At 41.3% G+C, this 23,299-nt stretch overlaps 1 protein-coding gene across 1 annotated transcript; it reads right to left on the bottom strand.

Annotated features, from left to right (window-relative positions):
• Nucleotides 1-808: 808 nt before the first annotated feature.
• On the bottom strand, nucleotides 809-22,732 carry LOC121006122 (keratin, type I cytoskeletal 19-like). Its single transcript, XM_040439063.1, has 8 exons — nucleotides 22,168-22,732; nucleotides 15,913-15,995; nucleotides 14,114-14,270; nucleotides 10,336-10,497; nucleotides 8,496-8,621; nucleotides 6,724-6,944; nucleotides 4,988-5,022; nucleotides 809-1,331 (listed from the first exon to the last, which is right to left on the bottom strand). Exons 1-8 carry the CDS (start codon nucleotides 22,573-22,575, stop codon nucleotides 1,219-1,221), a joined length of 1,305 nt encoding a protein of 434 aa, XP_040294997.1. The 5' UTR covers nucleotides 22,576-22,732; the 3' UTR covers nucleotides 809-1,218.
• Nucleotides 22,733-23,299: the final 567 nt, after the last annotated feature.

Raw genomic sequence — 23,299 nt, 5'->3', positions numbered from 1 at the left:
GCAACTGCTAAATACAGATGATCTTTGGGGGTGCTGAGTGTCAGATCCCTACCAATCTCATATTAATGACCTACCTGGAATGAAAAACCCCTTTAAGTGTGGATTTGTTATTGAGAAATTCCAGGGTGTTTTTGCCTACGATTATTTTGCCACACAGTTGTATTCTCTTAGTCATTGTTGCCCAATAGTTGATTTTTATCGGATTTATGATTCAATCTATAGTTAAAGGGATTCTGCAGTTTTTTTTAAAATGATGATCTATCCTCTAGATAGATCATCAGCATCTGATCGGCGGGGGTCCGACACCCGGGACCCCTGCCGATCAGCTGTTTGAGAAGGCAGCAGCGCTGGCAGTAGCGCCGCAGCCTTCTTGCTGTTTACCGCAGGCCCAGTGACTTCACGACTAGAATCACTGAGCGGGGCTAAGCTCTGTTAATTTGAATGGAGCTTAGCCCCGCCCAGGCCATTGATACTAGTCGTGACGTCACTGGGCTTGCAGTAAACAGCGAGAAGGCCGCGGCACTACTGCCAGTGCTGTTGCCTTCTTAAAAAGCTGATCGGCAGGGGTCCCCGCAGATCAGATGCTGATGATCTATCCAGAGGATAGATCATCAGTTTAAAAAAACAGCAGAACCCCTTTAAGCATTTTTAGTGAACTTCTATGTTTAATCTTTATTAAAGAAAAAAATACTTGACACAGCTTGTTTATGATGTATTTATTTATTGAGTGTCAACATTATTATTATTAAAGAGAGTATGTCATGTGGAAAATCAATTTCAAAGTAAGCATACCTCCATGTAAGGTAGAGGACACAAAGCATAATCATACCTTTCTAGTAAAAATCCAGCCCTCTTATCCTGAGAAATGCTTCTTTTTAAGCAAATACACTTTTCAGTGCACCATGGGTGGGGCTGCTCCATTAGGTGCACCTGGCTTTCTTTTACATCATCATTACAAGCCCTGAAACTTTAGGAACTGTCAACAAGAGGGAGAGGTGCTGGTCGAGTTATGGCAGAACAATGGTGGAACAAACAAATAGGCCTCACCCATGGTGTACCAAAAACCTTGTTTGCATAAAAGTTTTTCTCAGGATCAGAAGACATTTTCACAAGATAGATATATTTATGTTTCAGGACACATACCCTACATGGCGATATGCTTACTTTTAAACCAATTTTAGAGGTGACAGACTCCCTTTAAGAGTGAAATTCATCTTCTTATTTATATACACTTGGTAGTTTCTCCTCAACCTCCCTAACTTCGGTGGCCACCACCTTTCCGTCAATCACCTCTTCTACAATAGTCTTTATCTTTCGGCTTCTGTTCATTTCTAGAAAGAGAAGAATAAGAAATAGTGGATGTACAAATTATGAATGCCTAAAAACAAGCTTTAATCTGTACCTTATATAGGTAAATATATAAATCAATTGTAAAAAAATGTAACATAAAATAATGATAAACTAAGAATAATTAAACATAGAAGTTTATGCTCAGCAGCACTTCATGCACAGAAAGTTCCAAGATTTAATCAAATTGGGGAACAGCTATGGGTTGGAGCAATGGTGTTACAGCTCAAATAAGGTTAAGCAGTGTCAAACTTGGCTCCTTGGGGCCACCAGAAGAAATTATCCTCGGGGCCACCAGAAGAAATTATTTTCGGGCCCAAGAGCTACTTTATATCATGAATAAAGTCTGTAGAGGGGGAATATTAATTACCAATATTTATGCAAATATCAATAATTAATATTCATAAATAAGAGGAATAGTCTAGTGATGACTCTGCCTATTTATACCTTAAATAAAGAATAATACTTTCACTTTGCCTTACGCTAATCACTAACTAGCTGCAAGCGCCTAACTGAGCTAGCTACCGCTAATAACCACACGTTACACAGTAGGTATAATACAAATAATACAAGATATTTATTATCACCTACAGTACACAATACAGACCATAAATACAGCACTAAATACACTATTCAATCCCAAGTTCCACCCACAAACTAACTAATAAGCAGCCCACCTACACACATTAGCAGCCCACCCCACCTGGCTCTAACACTATCCCTAAGGGAACGGTGGCACTGCAGGGATGAATGCAGGCCACAGACACAGGGTTGTAGGGATAAATACAGGCAGGGATACAGCAGGGGTTGTAGGGGTTAATGGTAGGACATCAGGGATAGGGGTATATCAGGGATAGGGGTATATAATAGGGGTAGGTTGGGGCTACAGGTAGTTGGTGGTATGGGGCAAATAGGGGTAAATCAGGGTACTTTGGTGGGATAGGGTTGATAAGGGTTGGTGTAGGGTAAAATCGTTGGTGGTATATGGAGGGTTGGTGGTATAGGGAGGGTTAATAAATAGGGGTTATAAAGGGGTCTGTAGGGGCTACCGGTATAGGGTAGGTATTCGTTGGTGGGATAGGGTAATATGGGGAAGTAATATGGGGAAGTAGGGGTTAATCGTTGGTGGGGTAGTGGATACTCAGCCCATCCAGGGAATTCTCGTTGTCCAGGGGGGATGGCCTCTTGAGGGGGGCGGCTCGGCTCTTCTCCCTAGTGCAGGGGCCGCAGGATATTTATATCCGGCGTCCCGCACTGCCGCACCACCATCAGGGACACGTGGGCCGGCGCAGTGAGATGACGTCACTGCGCCAGCCCGCGCATCCCTGCACGAGTGTGTCGGGGCTGCGCCACTTTCTGACAGGCGGGAGAAGTCTTTGATCTCCTGCCTATAACACTTTGCATTCCGGGCAGCGCGATACTAATCGCGCTGCCGGAATGCACATAATAGAAGGAGGGGAGGTTTCTCGCTTCCTTCTATCATGCATAATTATCTCCAGCAGCCCTGGGGATAATTACTACAAAGGACTCCGATTCTATTGAATCTGAGTTCTTTGAAGCATGCAGGATGACCGGACTCTTGTCCGGTCATTCTGATGCAATTAACCGGATTGCATCAGTGTGAATGCTTGGGGCACATTCACACTGATGCCTCTGGTTTCAGGTGACATCAAATGGGGCCTATGGACTATGAGGGGACTCTAATTTATAAGGGGGCATATGTATAAGGGGGCACATCACATAAATATAAAAGGGCCATGTAAGGGGGCACATATATATATATAAAAGGGCCATATAAGGGGGCACATATTCCCCACAGGGGCCACAATGAGCCCCTGTGGACTACTAAGGGCAGATGTGCGCACATCATCCTATAATGTGCCTGTTAATGCATGCATATATATTATACATGCATGCACGTGTTTGCATGCATATATATATATATACAGTACAGACCAAAAGTTTGGACACACCTTCTCATTCAAAGAGTTTTCTTTATTTTCATGACTATGAAAATTGTAGATTCACACTGAAGGCATCAAAACTATGAATTAACACATGTGGAATTATATACATAACAAACAAGTGTGAAACAACTGAAAATATGTCATATTCTAGGTTCTTCAAAGTAGCCACCTTTTGCTTGGATTACTACTTTGCACACTCTTGGCATTCTCTTGAGGAGCTTCAAGAGGTAGTCCCCTGAAATGGTTTTCACTTCACAGGTGTGCCCTGTCAGGTTTAATAAGTGGGATTTCTTGCCTTATAAATGGGGTTGGGACCATCAGTTGTGTTGAGGAGAAGTCAGGTGGATACACAGCTGATAGTCCTACTGAATAGACTGTTAGAATTTGTATTATGGCAAGAAAAAAGCAGCTAAGTAAAGAAAAACGAGTGGCCATCATTACTTTAAGAAATGAAGGTCAGTCAGTCAGCCGAAAAATTGGGAAAACTTTGAAAGTAAGGGCTATTTGACCATGAAGGAGAGTGATGGGGTGCTGCGCCAGATGACCTGGCCTCCACAGTCACCGGACCTGAACCCAATCAAGATGGTTTGGGGTGAGCTGGACTGCAGAGTGAAGGCAAAAGGGCCAACAAGTGCTAAGCATCTCTGGGAACTCCTTCAAGACTGTTGGAAGACCATTTCAGGGGACTACCTCTTGAAGCTTATCAAGAGAATGCCAAGAGTGTGCAAAGTAGTAATCCAAGCAAAAGGTGGCTACTTTGAAGAACCTAGAATATGACATATTTTCAGTTGTTTCACACTTGTTTGTTATGTATATAATTACACATGTGTTAATTCATAGTTTTGATGCCTTCATAGTCATGAAAATAAAGAAAACTCTTTGAATGAGAAGGTGTGTCCAAACTTTTGGTCTGTACTGTATATGCATATGTCTCAACCCTTCCTCAACAAAGTCTAATAGGTTTTGAATCAAAGAAGTAGGCTATAGTGACAAAATATCGCCAAAATCAGCTTCAAATGTTTTGTTTTTTCTTCTCCTAGACCTTTGGGGCCCACTATGGCTCCACAGACTGGTTCAACCAGCGGAGCCTCTGCTACTCTGATCAGCCAGTTTACTGAGAGAGTAGTGGATGCATGGAATAGCCTTCCTGCAGAAGTGGTAGCTGCAAATACAATGAAGGAGTTTTAGCATGCATGGGATAGGCATAAGGCCATCCTTCATATAAGATAGGGCCAGGGGCTATCCATAGTATTCAGTATATTGGGCAGACTAGATGGGCCAAATGGTTCTTATCTGCCGACACATTCTATGTTTCTATGTTTCTGTCTGCTAATGTGAAGGATCCCTTGGAATCTTCTTCCTCTCCTCCTTTCCCTTTTTTGGTTGTGATCATAGTGAGTTATTAAGCTGAATTCTGACTTCTGGGTCGTGGAACCCCACTGTTGCAGAGACTAAAGGGTATCAGATCCCTGGTGCTGGCTCAAAAACAGAATCAGAATGCGCCCCACTTCATAGAGGAGAACATAAGCTTTCGAAGCAGCTGAATGCACTTTCATTTGTCCCTTTTGTTCTTGGGCAGCTAAGCCTCAGCCAGAGAGACGTGGAAGTGGCTGTCTTATCTCTTCTTACTTAGAACACATGCATGCTCAGCTGAATAATATGCATATTATTACCTTTTAGTCTCTCTTCTTCCTCCAATGTTACTATGCTGGTAATGAAAGACAAATATGGAAAACATATATTATTATTTTTTTTTTTTTTAATGTATTGTTGTGACATGCAGCAGATATAGGCATTGGTATTACAGTACTTCAATTCCATTGAGTTCAACATTTCATTCCTATAAAGCCCAATTGGTAAAGACTAGAGGTGACCCAATTTCTTGGAATTCATTTGGGTCAAAAATCAGTCAATGAAATTTGATTTGGGTCTAAAATCGATTCTACTGTACCTGTATCAGAGGTACCCAATTGCCTAGCCTTGACTTCTCTAGTCTTGCGTCTTTGCCATGTGCTTCAGTAGCTGGTGCAGGCGGAGTACAGGAGAGAGGATTGTCAGAAGTTCTCCTCTGTAATGCGCAGGCTAGTAAAGCGCACGGCAAAAGCACAACACTAGAAGTCAGGGCCAGATGTGATGACGTTTACACTGCCTGGCCGTGTCAATCAAAGTGCAGAGGGCATGGCAGCAGCAGGGAGGATGCAGCCTCTAAGAGTAACGACAACGCCTCCGTTGCTCCTAGAGGCTAATTTGCATATATAAAAAGTTTTTTACTCTGAAAAAAAAGCCACAGATGCTAGCTTGTGCTGATCTGTGCACATGTCGCAGGTTAGCCTGTTTCACTACAATGATTCTTGTGACAGAAGCATTTTAAGCCTAATACAGGTGCATTAACAATTTGTACCATTGGAAGTGCATAGTGGAATACATGTGCTGCTGGTGATACTGGGAAATATGCCTATAAAACACTTATGAACTATAGAAGCTTTGCAACAGGATTTTGGACAAAAGAGGCTAGTTCCTACACTGAGAAAAAGAGTTCTGTCTCTTTAAATGATCGTTGTTCAGTCCAAGGCCTGAAGTTATAAATGGCTCCATCAGCCCTGACTCTGAAGGTGGATTTTTACGGGGCGAGGAGAAGCCAATTGTCGGGAAGGAAGCGTTCCTTCTTGACAGTCAGACGCTCACAGCGATCACCTCCACAGTATGAGAACGAGCGATTGCTCATCCTCATACAGCTGCATTGATTCTAGGCAGCAGATCGCTGATTAGATAGCATCATGTGCTGCCCAGAAATGATGATTTACTTGCAAGCACTAATGACAATTTCACGGGGGATATACCTTTAGACGGGCAGATTGTCGTGAATGAGCATTTGCAGGAACGTTCATTCCTGATGATCTGCCGAATATCGTCCCATCTAAATCTACCATAAGACATACAGTACACTAACTGCTGTCCCTATGCTATCCCTAAAGATAAAACCTGACTTTCCGCCAAGTAATTCAACCTACCTAACTAAATAGATCTTCTTCACAATCCCCACACTGTCTTTAAGGTGCCCGGCGTGTGTGTGTTATAAATGTCAGAGACACGGCAGATACACTCTACCACATCAGTGGTGAACTTGCAATTTTACACTATTCGTCTGAAGCGAATTGCCAAAACTTTGGATTAATTTGGAAGAATTTTTGTGAAATTTGTGATGAATCGGATTCCATAAAAATCTATTCGCTCATCTCTTGTGAAAACCAAGGAAAAAACCAACCTTGAAGAACTTCAGGATATGAAAGAATGGTATTAGTTTGAAAACCTCCTGGCTCATGATGACCTTGTGCTCAGTGGAAAGTCACCTAACATACTTCTCTTTGGAGAATAGTGAATTCTACAAGTTTTGTCAGTCATATCTCACCTTGTTTCCTCCCCTTCAAGTAGACGACGGTAAGTGGCTATTTCCATTTCCAGGCGGATCTTTATATTCAGAAGAAACTCATACTCTTGAGATTGGCGTCCTATGTCTGTTCGGATCTGTAGCAACTGAGCTTCAGTGCTGGTGATCAATCCCTGTATTTGGGCCAGTCTAGCTGCATACTGAGCATTAATATTTTCAAGAGTGGCACTTAAAGCATTTTTCTATGGAAGAAAGATATCAGATGTTAATAGTTTGAATAATATCCTTGGGAAGAACAATGGAGATCCAAAAGATTCTAATACATTCCAGTAGAGATTCCATTTTTTATACTGGGCTGGATTTCAACATTCCTGATCCTTTGTTCCCATGGCAGAGGTGTCTGACAGTGACTTACAGTATGTGTCTCTTCCTATTGAAACTGCGTGATTGGTAGAGTTGAGTATGCAAGTGTATGGGAAGGTTTAGAAGAATATCTGCAAGCCAAATGAGCATTGAGCAGACAGTTATTGTATGTGTATGGACAGTTTTTTATGACTGTAGAACATCTCTATTAAATTCACAATCGAGTCAAGCTACATTACATAACACACATCTATAGATACTGTAATAGCAATAGGTTTCACATCACAGAGTCCCAAACAGATCACTGAAAAGTTTATTCGGATTTGCTTCGGCAGAATAGGTCGACCAATTTGATTCAGGTCTGAATCGATTCTGCCTGAATTAAAAAGGGCTTGTATGACACTCTAGGGTCTCTTAGGATAGTTTGGGATTTACCTCAAATTTCTGAATTTCGAGTTGAATCTGATTTAACATTGATTTGCGGATCTTTGGTCACAAAATCTCAAAACTTATATATTAGACTAGGCATGGGAGCTGGCTATATAGTGTTAAATAATAGTATATAACAAGTGTTAAAAGATTTTCAGAAAGAACCATATATGCAAATTAGGGGTGTAGCTATAGTGGAAGCAGGGGAAGCAGCTGCTATGGGGCCCAAACTCAGAAGGGGCCCACCCCGGAGGAGGACTAAAAGATTTTATCGTCGGGGCCCTGTCATTAGAATTATCTATCTAGTATTATATACAGTGGCAGTATATATTCTATCTAGTATTATATACAGTGTCAGTATATACATTGAAATGACATACAGTATATATGTGTACTGACAGAGTGGCTACCGGGCTTTGTCTGAGACAGCAATATTGACTAGCCACAATATACAGCTATTTCTAGTTATGCCTCTGATGCCTATAATACAGAGGCTGAAAGGAAGCTTAATGTGGCCCTGAAAAAAAATAAACATGGCCCCATGTTGTAGGCAGGTCCAAATTGACAAAAGGCGGGACAACTCAAGTAGGCAGGGGCAGCAATACCATATTGCTGCACAAAATACTGCTCCAGGACGATACACTGCCTCAACAGAACCAGGTTCCACAATGCATCCTTAAATAATGTCCCAGTAGCACAAAATACCTCCTTAGAAGCTGCCCCTCTGTGGTGGTCATTGCCAGCTGCCATATACTGTCCGTCTATTCCATTTGCCTCAGGATGGTAATACAATTGAATTCAGGAGGGCACCTGCAGCCGCCAACCAGGTACACGATAACTTTACACTTTGAACATTAATTAACTCTGGGAGTGTCAGATCATTACTTGCCTGGCTGGCGGCAATGAGGAGAGCTCAAGCGTCCCTCTGGGCATTAGCCCACTGAGAGGTTTCCCTGTAGGGTCTATGGAGCTAAAATCAATCCTAATGCTATGACCCGTACCTTGCTCAATTCCGACTGTAGCTCGATTTCCAGACCTTGTACGCTGCGTTGCATCTCTGTAATTGTGACCTTGGTTTGCTCCAGTTCAGTTGAATCGGTTACAATCTGAACATTTACACTTTCAAACTAAAAAACAAAAACAAAACAACAATGCAAATTAAAGAGAATAACAAATATTTCTCAATAAGTCTTTGTGGAGGAAGTTGATATGAAACATGATCTCCTGTATTTGGATGTTGAATTTGAGTCTTCTATGTAAAGTATGTACTGTGACTGTGCTACTGCCGCTGAGGGCATGAGGACCTGGTTAGTCACATGAGTTTAGCTGTGTTTAGCAGACAATCTAGAAATGAACTTGAAGTTTCATCATACTAAATGCAGTGACCCAGGGGATCACTGCTATAAGTTAATTGTTTTTCAAGAGTTAAATGTTGTAATTTAAAGTTAAAAGAACTTATCTGTTTATGCTATGTAAGCCAAATGGTTGTGTATGGGCGACAAACAGTTAACTCTGCCAGTGTTAGTCAAGTTTCCAGTGTGATGGGCTGGCCTCACCGCCTGGCTAATGGTGAGTCTTAGTTGTGAAGAGCTAGAAGCAAGACCTACATGTGCGAGCTCCTTCCAAGTAGGCCCAAAGAGAAGCCTCATCAAGGAAACACCATTCCTGAGACTGAAAAGGTGCCAGAAAACAACTTAACTGAAAGACTAATCCAGTATACCAAGAATAGAGTACCTTTAAGCTGTTCTTGTTATGTAATGTTGTGTAAAGTTATTTATTATGGTAATGCCTTGTAATGTGCCAGCATATTTCTGTAAGGATCTTTCAGGTTAATGATCCTGACTCAGCCCCTGTGGGAAATTAGAGGAGGGACTTAGTTAAGCCTTTAGCTCAGTCTAGACCTGAGGAAGTGAGAGAAGCTACATATGCTCACTGCATAGAAAACTAGGCCCGATTTCCCGATAACTGGAGTATTGGATAGCAATGACTCTCTTGTTCATCTCTGAACAAGAAAGTCATTGCTATCCAATACTTAAAGAGACAGAGAGAACAAAGATCTGAGAAGATCCAGAATCTACATGAGTCAGTCAATAAGGTATTTGCTGTTTAAGGTTGATAATGAATTTACTGCAGTGAGAGGAACATTGCTGAAACACCCTTCACTCTTTGACACAGTCCTGGCCAACCATGTCTCAAACTTGTATCCCTTAGATGGAATTTACATCCACTATTGCAGGAATAATATTGACAGCCTTAGATTTTGTACACAGAGAGAAAAACTTTGGAGAGATAGAGCGAAGAAGTACTATAATCACTAGGATATGCCCCCATTGTCTGATAGGTGTGGGTCCCACCACTGGGACCTGCACCTATATCGAGAACGGAGCAGGGAGCGCTATGACTGGAGGACCCCAGATTTCCCGGGGTTCGTCCACCACCAAGCGCTAATCCCCGCCTCTCCCATAGAAGTGAATGGGAGCATGACTCAGCAATGTAAATGACTCAGCAAAGCACAGAGCACAGCAATGTCACTGCTCTCTCTCTCAGAACTGCAAAAAAACTGCAGAAAATGGCTGCTGGGGAGGTTTCTTATATAGTAAGGGGTAGGCAACTTTCCTATTGGTTGCTCGGGATGTTGCTAAGCTCTGACAAAGATATTGCAGCCTTCTCATTGGCAGGAGGGTACTGATGAAAAAAAATCTAGAATATTCGCAAGTACAAAGATATAGCACTATATTCTACACCTTCGCGAATTCTCGAAGTGCCGATATTCCCGATGATAATTCGCGATTAGAATATCCGTGATCAACACTATTGGGTAGCTGCTGCATACAAACTTACCTGGCTTTCATAATGTTCCTTTGTCTCTTTCCTTGTCTTTTCCACAACACTTTCACATTCTACTCGCATATCATTCAATATCTTGGCCAGATCCACACCAGGAGCTGCATCCACTTGTACATTGACTGCTCCACCAACATGATTGCGGAGAGCAAGAACCTCCTGTACACAGAGAAACAACATATTTTACAAATGACATGACATTTCCCGCTCCAGAACATTTATAACAACCGAGGAACCTATATGCAGATATGTGCATGACCTGTTAATTATGCACCATTTTTACACTCTGTGGTTGCTATAAGAAAAAAACAAGCCGCTAATGTTTTACATTTAGAGACCCTATCCTGATTATGTCTTACACCAGGGTATGTTCTGTTGCACTTAAAAAACGATGCACCTTTGATAGCACTACTAAGTCAGGACCAGTTTTTATCTTCTAGATTAAAGGGTTTAAAGCTGAAACTGTAAAGTTATGCCTATGTTTTCAGTCATTGTCCGCAAGCAAAAACGTTGAAAGTGGTGGATTACTGAATATAAGGGGGGCGATTGACTAATTAAAATGTGTTAGAATTCTAGTACTTTGCACCATATTTAATAAGTTTTAGGGTGGGTGCACATCACGTTTTTCCCATCCTTAGTTTTAACGCATACAAAAAACCATGCCATACAGAATTATACCATACAGTGGCATTCGTTCACCATAGAGTTCCATTGTAAAAAAGCATGCGGTTTTTATACCATTGTAAAAAAAAAATATACAAGAATGTTGTGTGCTGTATCCCTTTTTTTGTAATGTATACGTCAAACGGAGGCATAAAACGTGATGTGAACCCATCGTTAGTTCGTTTTTTGACTCATCTAGCAACAGAGTGGCTTAATGGGAAAAGGGGTGAGGTTTATGGGAAAGCAGCATGGTTTAAGATGCAACAATATGCAGCAAAGTTCTGGAGCGAAGTAAAGGTGCATTTACACACGCAGAGCTAAAGCCGATTGTCGGGAAAGAATCGTTCATTCCTGATATTCAGCTGCTCATTCAATGGAGGTGAAGCTCTGCATTTATATGCAGCAATCACCTCCACAGTATAAGAATGAGGAATCGCTATTGCGATCTTTCGTCCTCATGCAGCTGATTCTGGGCATCAGATCACTGTTTAGACCAGGGATGGCCAACCTGCAGCTCTCCAGCTGCTGTAAAACTACAACTCCCACCATGCCCTGCTGTAGGCTGATAGCTGTAGGCAGTGTGGGCATTCTGATAGTTCTAGATTTGCAACGGCTGGAGAGCCTCGGAAGGGCCACGGAACGGAGTAACTGTCCGCATCTTTTGCGGATCCATTGAAATGAATGGTTCCGTATACGGACCGTATACGGAATCAAAATACGGCCCGTATACAGAACGCAAAAAACGTTCATGTGCATGAGCCCTTAAGTGGCTCCCTCACAGTACTGCCCTCTCAAGTGCTCCCTGACAGTGATGTCCACCTTAAGCGTCCCCCCACATATTATAATGCCTTCATAAATGCCCCTTCACAGATATGCTCTCTTCAGTGCCCCCAAAATTCTGCAGCGTGTGACCCCCATGGAGTGATTCCTCGTACTCCCCTTACTCACATTCCCGCAGTGTCAGCTTCCTTATCCAACAGAGATCTAGCGCTGGCAAGTGTAATGCAATGATGTCTGCTGCGCTGAACCATAGACAGCACAGTGCAGAGCAGACATTGCTCTATGTTATGCTCTCTGTGGCAGGTGCAATGACATCATCACTCCTGCCAGCATTCAATCATGAGCGGCAGGGGAACAGTAAAGAATGGAGTGTCTTGAGGTCACAAAGTGGCAGTAGTAGAGAATAGGAGACATGAAATTGGGCCTCTGGATGCAAAGTGACTGCCCTTGTTGCACCAAGGGATTAATTAAAAAACAGCTATTTTCTCAACATTGCGGCCACTCATGGAGACGAGACCAACAACATTACGCTCAGCTAACAAGTGTACATCTCGTGTATCAGCTGGATTAATGCTGAAATATGTGGTGACAGATTACCTTTAACCTGCCCCAATGCATACGAAGAAGTTACAAAGCTCATTATATAATCATTAAGCTTTGTTAAGAAAAAATGTAAATGGACTTAAAGGGTTTATCCCATGACTAATGTAAAAAAAAAAAATCAGACATCATATAGTACATGATAATCTCTTCCTAATAAAGCTAGAACCAGCCCTGTACCTCGCATGGACCCAGAGATCTCCACACTCACTGCTCTGCTAGATTTATATCAAGCTGACAGCTCAAGGGGAGTGTGTTTTCTGCTGCAGCTAAGGGGGCGTGTCTCAGCTCTACCTATCACAGCTCAGGAGGCAGTTGAAGGATGAAACTGAGCATGTGCGGCCTTTTCAGTAAGCAGGTCAAAGAAATACAAAAAAATAAAACTGCAGGTGGCACTATGCAGATATGCTTTATTGAATAACTCAGTGGCTAGGCAACATTTTTAATTACATGCTGTTACAAAGGACTCAGATCCAGGTGCTTGTTTGAAAGCCGCAGAATATTTTTCATGGGACAACCCCTTTAACAGTGACAGCATGAAATAGTTTGACAAAATTCTATAAATTGATTCAGACCATAACTTGCTGTATTATTTGAAGGGAATCAGAAATTATATGAAACTAGCAGAAGGACTTCACACGGGTATATTTCATCTATTTCATTTAATGTTTGTGTGTGTTGTTAAAAGATATCGACAGTATCTCCCATAACAGTGACCTCTACAGCACACCGTCCCTTTAACACTGAACTCCACAGTCCCCCACCCCTTAACACTGACCCCCCACAGTGCCCTGCCACTTTAAAATGGGACCTCCACAGCAGCCCATCCCCTTAACTTTAACCTCCACAGCAGCCCGCCCCTTTAACAGTGAGTTTCACAGCACCGCACCCCCTTAACAGTGACCTCCACAGTACCCCGCTGCCTTAACAGTGACTTCCACAACAGTTGCTCTTTTAATAGTGGCCCCTTCCCCCTTAACAGTAACATCCACAGTGAATGCCTATTTAACAGTGACTTCCACAGTGCCTGCACCTTTAACAGTGACCTCCACAGCGCCCTGCCCCTTTAACAGTGACCTCCACAGCGCCCTGCCCCTTTAATGCTAGAGCTACATGAAGACATGTGTTGCGCAACATTTTGTCTCAACAATATTTTTAATGATAGGCTATGGTGTCGCGTCACAGTCGCAGCATTTCACATGTCGTAGTGCAACACCATAGACTATCATTATAAAAATTGTTGCGCGACATTGGTGCGACACATGTAGCAGTGTAGTTGTGCCCTATGTGTCGTGCGACTTATTGTCGTCGTGTAGCCCTAGCCTAAAGCTGACCTACAGCAGTGAAGAAAAATGGCTGAGTTGTTATGGAAACCTGGAGTAAAGCTGTGTGTATGTGGAGACTATGGGCCTGCGAGCTTCTATTGGCTGATAAGGGACATGTGACCGTGTGTATGGCAGTTGGGATATGAAGAGAAAGACTTGCAGGCTTGTATTGGCTAATGCAGATACTTTTTGGGGAATATCTCAGGAACAGTACGTGCTAGAGAGCTGTGACCCCACAAGATTTCTTTCCAGGCAGCAAGGGATGTGTATTCCAAGTTTCGCTCAAATGGATGGTTAGTTTTTGAGTGATCACGGAACATACACACACACACACATATATAAGTCCTTCTTTATATATATAGATTATGTGCAGTTTTAACAGTAATGTCCTTATAAAACAAACTCACCTCTTCATGGTTCTTCTTGAGATAGCCCAACTCTTCTTGCAGTGACTCAATCTGAAGCTCAAGGTCACCTCTAGTCAAACTGAGGTCATCAATAACTTTACGTAGTCCCATGATGTCTTTTTCCACCCCAAACCTCAGAGCCTGCTCAGTTTCAAACCTACAAAGCATGAAAATCATAGGTTAACCAAAACCTTCATTGCCATCAAACATTTAGTATCATTGAAATGGAGAACTCTTGGAAAAATTGTATTGTTGGAAATCTCACAACTAATGGAACTGGATTGACTTTTTGAGAGACATATCTGTTTGTTAGCCCTATGATGCACAGTTAGCACGTAGGCAGATTTGTGCATAAAGTGGGAAGTGGTCACTGGATTAGCTCACTTTAATATGCCAGACAAACAAGCCACACCATCAGCTGATTGCCATGAGTACTTTACAGGAGTGTTCCTTTAATTTTGTAGATTAGATTTCATGCTTCATGTGGCACGGCATGACTGGGACTTTAACCAGTGCAGTGACGTCAAGTGAGCTGGTGCTTCACGTGCCAACTGTAACGTAATCTGCAACCATTTGATGGAAAATGTACTCATCATTTATTTATATTAGATTCAGCTCATAATTTATTAGGTATTGTCAGCTCTGTAGAATTCTAGAATATTGATAGAACATGTATTCCTAGCTATAATGTATTTAATGTTTGTCCGCCTAACATTGCATCAAGAGAGTACTCTCCCTCTATGCAACCTAAAGGCCCATGCACATAGCCAATGCCATGTTACCTATCTGTGTTGTCCAGATTATAATACAGTACCCACAGCCTGCTATGGGTCCACGGTGACTTTAATGTGCCACTATGTATAAAGACACACATAGGAATTTTTTGTGTAACTAATGGTGAATTTACACGTCCAGATAATCGGTTTATTGGGAACAAACGTTCCTGTGAACGCTCGTTCCCGACAATCTGCCCATGTAACGGTGCCGAAGATCACTCGCTCGTTCATCAGGTAACACTATCATTTGTGCAGGCACGCCTATTATCGTTTCTGGGCAGCAGATTGTGCTGTATAAATAGTGATCTGCTGCCCAGAAACAATGCAGCTGTATGAGGTTAGGCAATTTCAATAGCGATCCCTCTCCCTCATATTGTGGAGGTGATCGCTGCAGGTAAATACATCGGTCATCTCCACTGAACGAGCAGTCGACTGTCGGGAAGGAACACTCCCTTCACGACAATCGGATTTAGCTCTGCGCATGTACCTGCACCGTAAGACACAGAATATTCCATAAATGTCTGGTCTGAGAAGTTTCCATCTCTGGAACCTCCAATTGTCAAGAGGATAGAGGTCTCCTGACCTCATTTCCACAAGGCAAGGAGGCCAGTGATGACTGCATCCAGACAGAGGAAGGATGAAGAGATGACCCTGCAAGCTTATGGGAAACAAGTGTATTCATCTGTTTCTGTAACTTCTATGCATGGCCACCTCCACCTAATTCAGTGATGGCTAACTTCAGCCCTCCAGCTGAGGTAAAACTACGACTCCCAGCATGCTCCCTTCATTTCTATGGAGTTCTTAGAACAGCCAAGCAACTGTACTTCTTGGGAGTTGTAGTTTTATCACAGCTGGAGTGCCGGAGGTTAGCCATCACAGACCTAGTGAGACCCCAGTCTCTCGATACATCGGGTTTTGTGGAAATGCCTTAAATGTTGAAGATGGGGAACCCGATCAAAACTAGAAAACTGCACAAGGTGCATCTGGATCCAATATCATGAGAAATAGAGAAGACTTGCTTACTTCAGTCTGAAGTCATCAGCTGCCAATTTAGCATTGTCTATCTGCAGCAGAATTTGAGCATTGTCCAAGGTAGCATTCAGTATCTAGAAGAAGGCAATAAACATTCAATTCCTTGTAACCATAACATTTTCTTATTTCAGTACATTGGATACACCTGGGTTTGGTCAAAAATAACAAATGACAATTTAAATGATATAATGAGAAGGAATGAGTCAGTTTACCCAAATGATTTGCAGAAAAGTAAGTTTGTAGGTTTAAAGGGATTGCCTGCTTTGATTCCTATCAAATGGGTTGTTTCCTGTAGGCAATCCCTCACCATATACCTTAGGGTAGCTTTACACCTCCATTTATCAGATCCGGCAGGCTGTTCGGGCAAAAAAACAGCCTGTTGGAGTTCACTATAATGGGATACAGCCACTTTAAGATGAAATGACAGCTTTTGGCCAGACAAAAACATTGTATGCAATGGTTTTAGTCTGGCAGAAAACCGGCACTTATGCCGTAAACCAGCTGGAACCCCACTGGATCCCATTATAATCAATGGGAGCCAACGGTGAACAGTGGTATCCGGCTAGACTGGATCCCCTGAACTCCAGCATGTGTGAACCTACCCTTAGGGCATGTGGACATTGTTGATGACCTCCATCTGTGACCCACAGTAGAAAGGCCTGGCTCTCTGACAGACCTGGCCCATTAATGTATTATGAGTTTGGCTATTCATATGGATAGATGCTATGCAGTACTACAGATGACATGTATGACCAGCTACACAAATCTCTGGTGACCATCTGTAATGAATGGAGTATCAGGTGATCACTGGGATGGATTTACTTTTAAAGGAGTGGTTAAGGTTAGACAAAGTCTGTAATATGGATTTGACTATAAAACTGAGATGATGAAAAGTATTCAAAGATGGTTTGCAAAGGCTAGAGTCAATATCACCATTAATAACATTGATTGACTTCAGCACCAAGAAAAACCCAGGCAGATACCAGATTAAGCACACTCTTGTCAATCAAAGGTTGTGGTAGACATAGGGACCCACAATTGTTCCCCATAGTTCCATAATACATCTGCAGACAGTCCTGACTAGGATCAACAAATTAAAAGTGTTGTATCATAGTAGGCAAAAAGGGATGCTTTATTTTAGAAACAGCGCCATTTTGGCCCATGGGTTGTGTCTGGTAGTGCAGCCCGACCCCAGGTTAATGGAGTACTAGTAGCAGCTTATGGACAAAACTGGAAAAAAAAAGGTTCTGTTTTACATAATATACTGCACTTCACTAATCATAATCCTGAGAATATAAAAATTTTCGAGGTCAGGATTTCTGCCAAAAAAAGATCATCTTAAAACAGTAAATCAAATTATTTTGATTTGAAACTATTATAGTTTATTCGGTTGATCTGATGAAAGCATCTCTTGGAGCTGAGAAAGCGTGGAGACCAGTAATGACAATGCGAAGACAACCCCTGCCAAAGATGAAGTGTATCTGTGTGATATCTGAAATATTGGCAGGCAGCTAATTACAGTGCAGAGCCCGTATCGTTGATGCAAATATAAATGAAACCGCCGCGCTTCTGACAACAACGCTTTCTTACTTTCCCACTGTGCTATTTGTGGCAGGGCCGGGGTGAGGTGTAGACGGGTGGGTTACTATTTCTCAAATTTTCTTCTTTCCTTTCACAATGATCTTTTCACCGTGCTGTTCCCTCCCTTAATTGCTCTGCTCTTTGAATGCTACTTCCTTGTGTTTGATCATATATCAAAGTGCTGCCTATCCACCCCATGGGCCATGTGTTACTCATGTAATGCTGCTTCTGTACCATGTCATTTTATATGGGAAAACACCATCGTCATCAGCGAATTATTCTCAGGTATTGTATATGAAAAGTCATGTCGGAGTGTCATTGACGTAACCATTAATTCCATTGCGTAAGTAGTCAGGTCTAATTAGCTTAAATGGGTATTCCAGGATTTTAATATTGATGGCCTAAGCTCAGGAGAACAACTTTAAGAATTGGAGAACACCTTCAAGAATTGGTGGACTGTAACTTCCATCTCATATAAAACATTAAAGGGGTTGTCCTAAAATAAATAGCATTTTAACAGGTTTCCATAGCCTGTTTCCACTATAGAAAGAATCATACTTGCCTGCCCCAGCCGCTCCGTTCCTGCTTGCTGGCTTCTTTGTGTCCATCTTCCTATCTGTGGCTTGTTTATTTCCGCCATGGCATGAACATGGTCACTTTCTCTGCTGCAGCCAACCACTGGCTTCAGTGATAACGTGTGTCTCTTGTGGAAGCGTCACCGCTGAAGCCAGTCATGCCCATGCAGGAGAGGAAGGAAACATGCTGTGGACCAGAAGATGGACATACAGGAGCCAGCATGCAAGAGTGGAAGGGAGCAGGCTACCGACACCTGTGAAAAGTTATTTATTCTTAGACAAGACCTTTTAAGGGGGTTTCACCCTGCTAATACATTTCCCCTGCAAAGAAAGAAGGTTAAATGACAAAATGTTGTCTGTCTATAGCCACCACTAAACTAAAGGGAGCTCTGGAGCTTAACATATTGAGGAAAATGTATTAAAAGGAACGGGTCACCATGTAAATGAAGTGTAAACTGCAGGCAGTATGTTAAAAAGCAGAAGGAGCTGAGCAGATTGATGTATAATTTTATAGTCAGTGTAGTTTATGACTCCTATACTTAGGAGTCATGTGGGTGATTCTATTCACTGATTGTCAGCTATCTCTGTGTGCTTAGTCATGAAGAGCTAGCTATCAAACACTGATAGGACATGACTCCTAAATATAGAAAGAGCAGAGGTTTTAAATGAATAGATTATAATCTACGCTGACTATAAAACTATATATCAATCTGCTCAGCTCTTCCTGCTCTATAATATGCTGCCTGCAGATTGCACTTCATTTTCATGGTGACAGGTTCCCTTTGAATCCACGTTTTGCACATGCCTTTTAATAATGGTGGTGTATCTTGGGCAGTCTGTGTGCCAGAACTGAAATCTATGTGTGCCAGGAACAAAATCATACCAGTTTTCTAGTGAGTGGCACCGACTAACTACCTTGTACCACCCACTAAAACATAAAAACTATAAATCTAAAAAATAAAACCATATGCAGTAAGCTCCTAGACACCTAGCGGCAGCAATGCCAGGAACTGGCCCGGCAAAAACCACTGTGTCATTACAGTTACTATATTCAATGGGGCCGATGCACATTCTGGTACCTTCCGACAATGCTCGATCCAGAGAGCTCTGGTAGGCTGTTCTCTGCCGGAACAGCATTCCGCAACTCCTGCCGGCAGTGTGAAATTAGCCTCAGCAAAGAAAGTCTCCAAACTGGATACTCGAGAAACCAAATAGAGAAAAAAAATCTTGCTCAGTCGAAATCCAATAATCAGCTCAAAATTGGGATTATATATATATATATATATATATATATATATATATATATATATATATATATAAATATATATATTATTATTATTATTTTTTTAATTAAAAAAAATAAGTTTACTGTGTTGGATTAGTCAAGTCTCTCTTCTATGGTTTTTAAGAATTATTGATTTTAGTAGATGATAGATCAGTGTGGCAGTAATGTACGCACATTTCCATGTTTGTGTGAAAGATAGTTATAATAGAGCAGGTAAAGGTCATACAATTGTGAATGACTTAAGTTTCAAATCTTCTCTAGCTAAGTTCATTTATAGTGATTTATGCCATGCACTGGACTGCATGTGGGTCAAAGGTTTGTACAGGTGTGTACAGGAAGCTACCAGGTGACTTCATCAGCAGCTTTACTAACCATATAAGGTTACAAAAGATTGAAGAAGAGGGTGTGACTCTTGGGTGTACAGGGACACAGGTCATATAATACATTTTCCCTGTATTTCTAATCTGGTTGATTTTAATTCTTCATTAGATAAATCGGCCATTTGTAAAGGAGCTTTCCAGGGCTGTCACTAGTGCTGCACCTCAACCATAGCTAAGCCCCCAATTCAATGAGGCTGAACCAGCACCAGACAGAGGCACCTGGATTATGAACGTAAGTGAAGAGCTGTGGCACTCCCATGAGTATTGTGCCCTACTCCATTCAACTGGTTGGTGGTGGTTCCAGCCTCTACTGCATACACAAGAATAGGCCATCCATGGCAAAACCTGGAAACTATAAATTATGCACTTATTCTGCCACATCATTGAGGCATTTGGGTTGATCACTGTAAGACATTTAAATGAAAAGTATTTGCATGAGTCTAAAATGACTTTCTAAGAAATTGACCATAATGTCTATATATTTAGCTGTGAAATTAGGTTGAAGGATCTACCACTATGGATAACTGTATTTCGTTGCCCTGTATTTACATGTGGAATGACAACAAAGTTGAATCAAATCAAATCAAATTGTGGACTCTATATAGCAAAATAGTATAGTAAATATCTATCTCTCCTTTATCCATATTCTGCTTTAATAGGTTATAGCCAGTATCCATAAACTAGGGCAATTATTTTATACAATATGGATCTTCTATAACAGCTAGGATATTGTCCTGACCCATATTATTACTACTACATTTTATGCCATCACTTTTTATTGTGTGTCGTGTGCCATACCCTTCTAATCTGTTCTTATTAGCAAATATTGCTTGTAGCCAACAGGTTAATTGCTGATAAACATGCCCTAATATACCTGCAATAGATTCTCTATTTATAACACAAGTCTGTGCCAAAATTTCAGCTTAACGTCATGAGGTGGTTATTTTCATATTGTGAGTTGCCTCCATTTGGATCTTGTCCAAACTATTGCCATATGTTGCCTATCTCTTTCAGCCACATGCAAAGACCAAGCCTTGAGTAAGGCCAAGCATAGAGTCATGTTCCACTCAAGAAGTTTTTCTGCTTGTATTAGCAGAGGCACTGTATAGCTAAGGGACTGGTGGTGGCATATATTGAGAGGAAGCACCAACAAACACTGGGCTAGGGTAGTCAACGGAATCATTGCCTATAAAAGTATAGCTACTCCCTCACAATAGTTCCATAGTATAGTATGTCATGTCGTTTTTAGTGTCCAGATAACCATTGACAGACTACAGTATATACCTTCATTTTTATCTACATATATAAGGACTTTGGAAGAATTCACCCGCCAGTATTTTACCTATTCCGATTATTAATATATTATTGTCATAGCTATATATCATGTATCCACCACAATTATAATCACTCTTTTATTTTGTATGTGTTTTGAGATGTATTCCCTAATGTCAGTAGGATGGTAAGTCCATGGGCATCAGCTTTACCAATGACCTTAGAGAAGCTGGTTCTATGTTCTACTATGTTGAGCTGGTATCTAAAACACTCATGGTTGTTGACAATGGAACAAAATGACCAGATCTGTTCTGAACAGGACCATTTAAATCAATGAGGTTGCACTTAAAATGATGGTCTAAGATCACACAAGACACTAATGTGATCTTCTTAGGTATATCTATGACATAACAGAGTGGATTTTCAGTTAAATGTGAATTAACGGTATCTGTACTATTAAAACGATCTCATAGTAAACTCATTAGAAAATATATGTGTGTGTGTGTGTGTGTACAGTACTACTGTATGACAAACCAACCATCCAATACTGGAAACATTTTTATGGCCAGACCTTAAAGTCTATTACCACTATATGACAGCATATGCATAAAGGGGTTGTAACGCATGAAAGAAAAAAAGTGGTACGGTATTTTTCCAGAACCTTGTCTATAGGCTGTGTCTAGTATTGTTGCTCATACCCATTTACTTGAATAGAGATGAGTTGCAATATAAGACACGGCCAAACATCAAGAGGGGCATTATATCTGGAAAAATAACCAACCCTGTTTTCTAATCCCATACAAAGCCTTTAGTAAGCCATCTGCCCATTCTTTCCAGGCGAGATCCTTACTAATTACAGTATTATTTTAAACTCCATTCTACAGCTCAGTAGCATTCTCAGTGATTAATTGCTTAATTAATAATTTATGGCGTTTATTCAGGAACTACTGGCAGTATTATGCCAAAATCAACATGACAGACATGAAAAGACTTTCTTTGTTAAACCCTATGTACCTTTTGTTGCTCATTTTTCAAGAGATGGGCGGCTGGAACATGTTTGCATTTTATGAGCCATAATTATCTTTTTTTTTTAAAATGTCATGATTGTTTCATTCATTTTAAAGTGGAATTATATGAAAGTTTAATATCTCACCTGGCTTTTCAGCTGTTCAATCGTTTGGTAATAATTATTGTAGTCAGCCTCCACAATGCCAGAGTTTTTGCTGTACCACTCCTTAATCATCAGCTCTAGCCCTCCATTTTCCTTTTCCAGGGATCGTACTTTGTCCAAGTAAGAAGCTAAACGATCGTTCAAGTTCTGCATTGTCTGCTTCTCATTTCCAGCCAGTAGGACATCACTGTTGGTGGTAATCTGAAGGCTGCTACCCAAGGAACCACCAAAGCCTGAACTGGTTGAGATTTTAGTTCCATATCCACCAGCACCACCATAAACACTTCCAGCATATCTTGTGGATGCCGATTTGCTATAGCTTCCTGAAGAATATACTGGAGATCTGTCTACAGAAGTTGTTCTCTTGTAGTTGACTACACTGTAAGACATGGTGAGGCTTAACTTGACAGATAGTCTATACAGACTTGAGAAATGACTGATGCCTGGAAAAAGGTTACCGTGTGTATAATTCCTTATATCCAAGAACTACAGCTCCTCCTCCTCCATAAAAGCACAGTATACCTCCATTGCTGATAAGAGAGGCATGAAAAGCTAAGCAAATAAAACCTTTGAATCCTATAAAGCACATGCCTTCAGGTTCATTTGCGGAACTTAGAAAGTCATCTCACCTTGTTGTGTGTCTACAAATCTTCAGTAGTTGACTTACATAAATTCTGCTTGGTGCTTTCCCTGCATAGGCCATGTATTTCATTGTTTAATTCTTAGACTGAAAATTCTGAGGAAGTGACCAGACTGCAAATATAGAAGAAGTCAATCTTCGTTTTCGTCATTTGTTCCACAAGCATTCAGTCGATATGGCTATGAAAACCGTCATGGCTCAAAGCTCTTATAGACCTGTTATGTTTGGTTTTAGAATTAGAACTGAACACATTCATAACATATACTCCTTAAAGGGGTTGTACAAAATTAGAAAAACCCGGCTGGTTTATTACAAAATCATGCCCCACTTGCCCATGGGCTCTGTCAGGTATTGTAGCTCAGCTAACATTTAGGTTAATGGTGTAGTACCAAACACAGCTAATGGACTATGATGGCATTTTTTTCTGGAAGAAACTAGCCACAATATTCTAAACCAATTAATCACATCATGTCA

The sequence above is a fragment of the Bufo bufo genome, chromosome 6, assembly GCF_905171765.1.
Source record: "Bufo bufo chromosome 6, aBufBuf1.1, whole genome shotgun sequence".
Lineage (NCBI taxonomy): Eukaryota > Metazoa > Chordata > Amphibia > Anura > Bufonidae > Bufo > Bufo bufo.
This window is presented reverse-complemented; position numbering and strand designations above follow the sequence as displayed.

Excerpts from the sequence above, each read along its gene's own strand:
- LOC121006122 (XM_040439063.1), bottom strand. The coding sequence starts at position 22,575 with ATGTCTTACAGTGTAGTCAACTACAAGAGAACAACTTCTGTAGACAGA. Across the intron at positions 6,945-8,495 it reads TACAGTCGGAATTGAGCAAG|AAAAATGCTTTAAGTGCCAC; the intron begins GTACGGGTCATA and ends TTTCTTCCATAG. Across the intron at positions 5,023-6,723 it reads CTTGAAGGGGAGGAAACAAG|CATAGTAACATTGGAGGAAG; the intron begins GTGAGATATGAC and ends TTTCATTACCAG.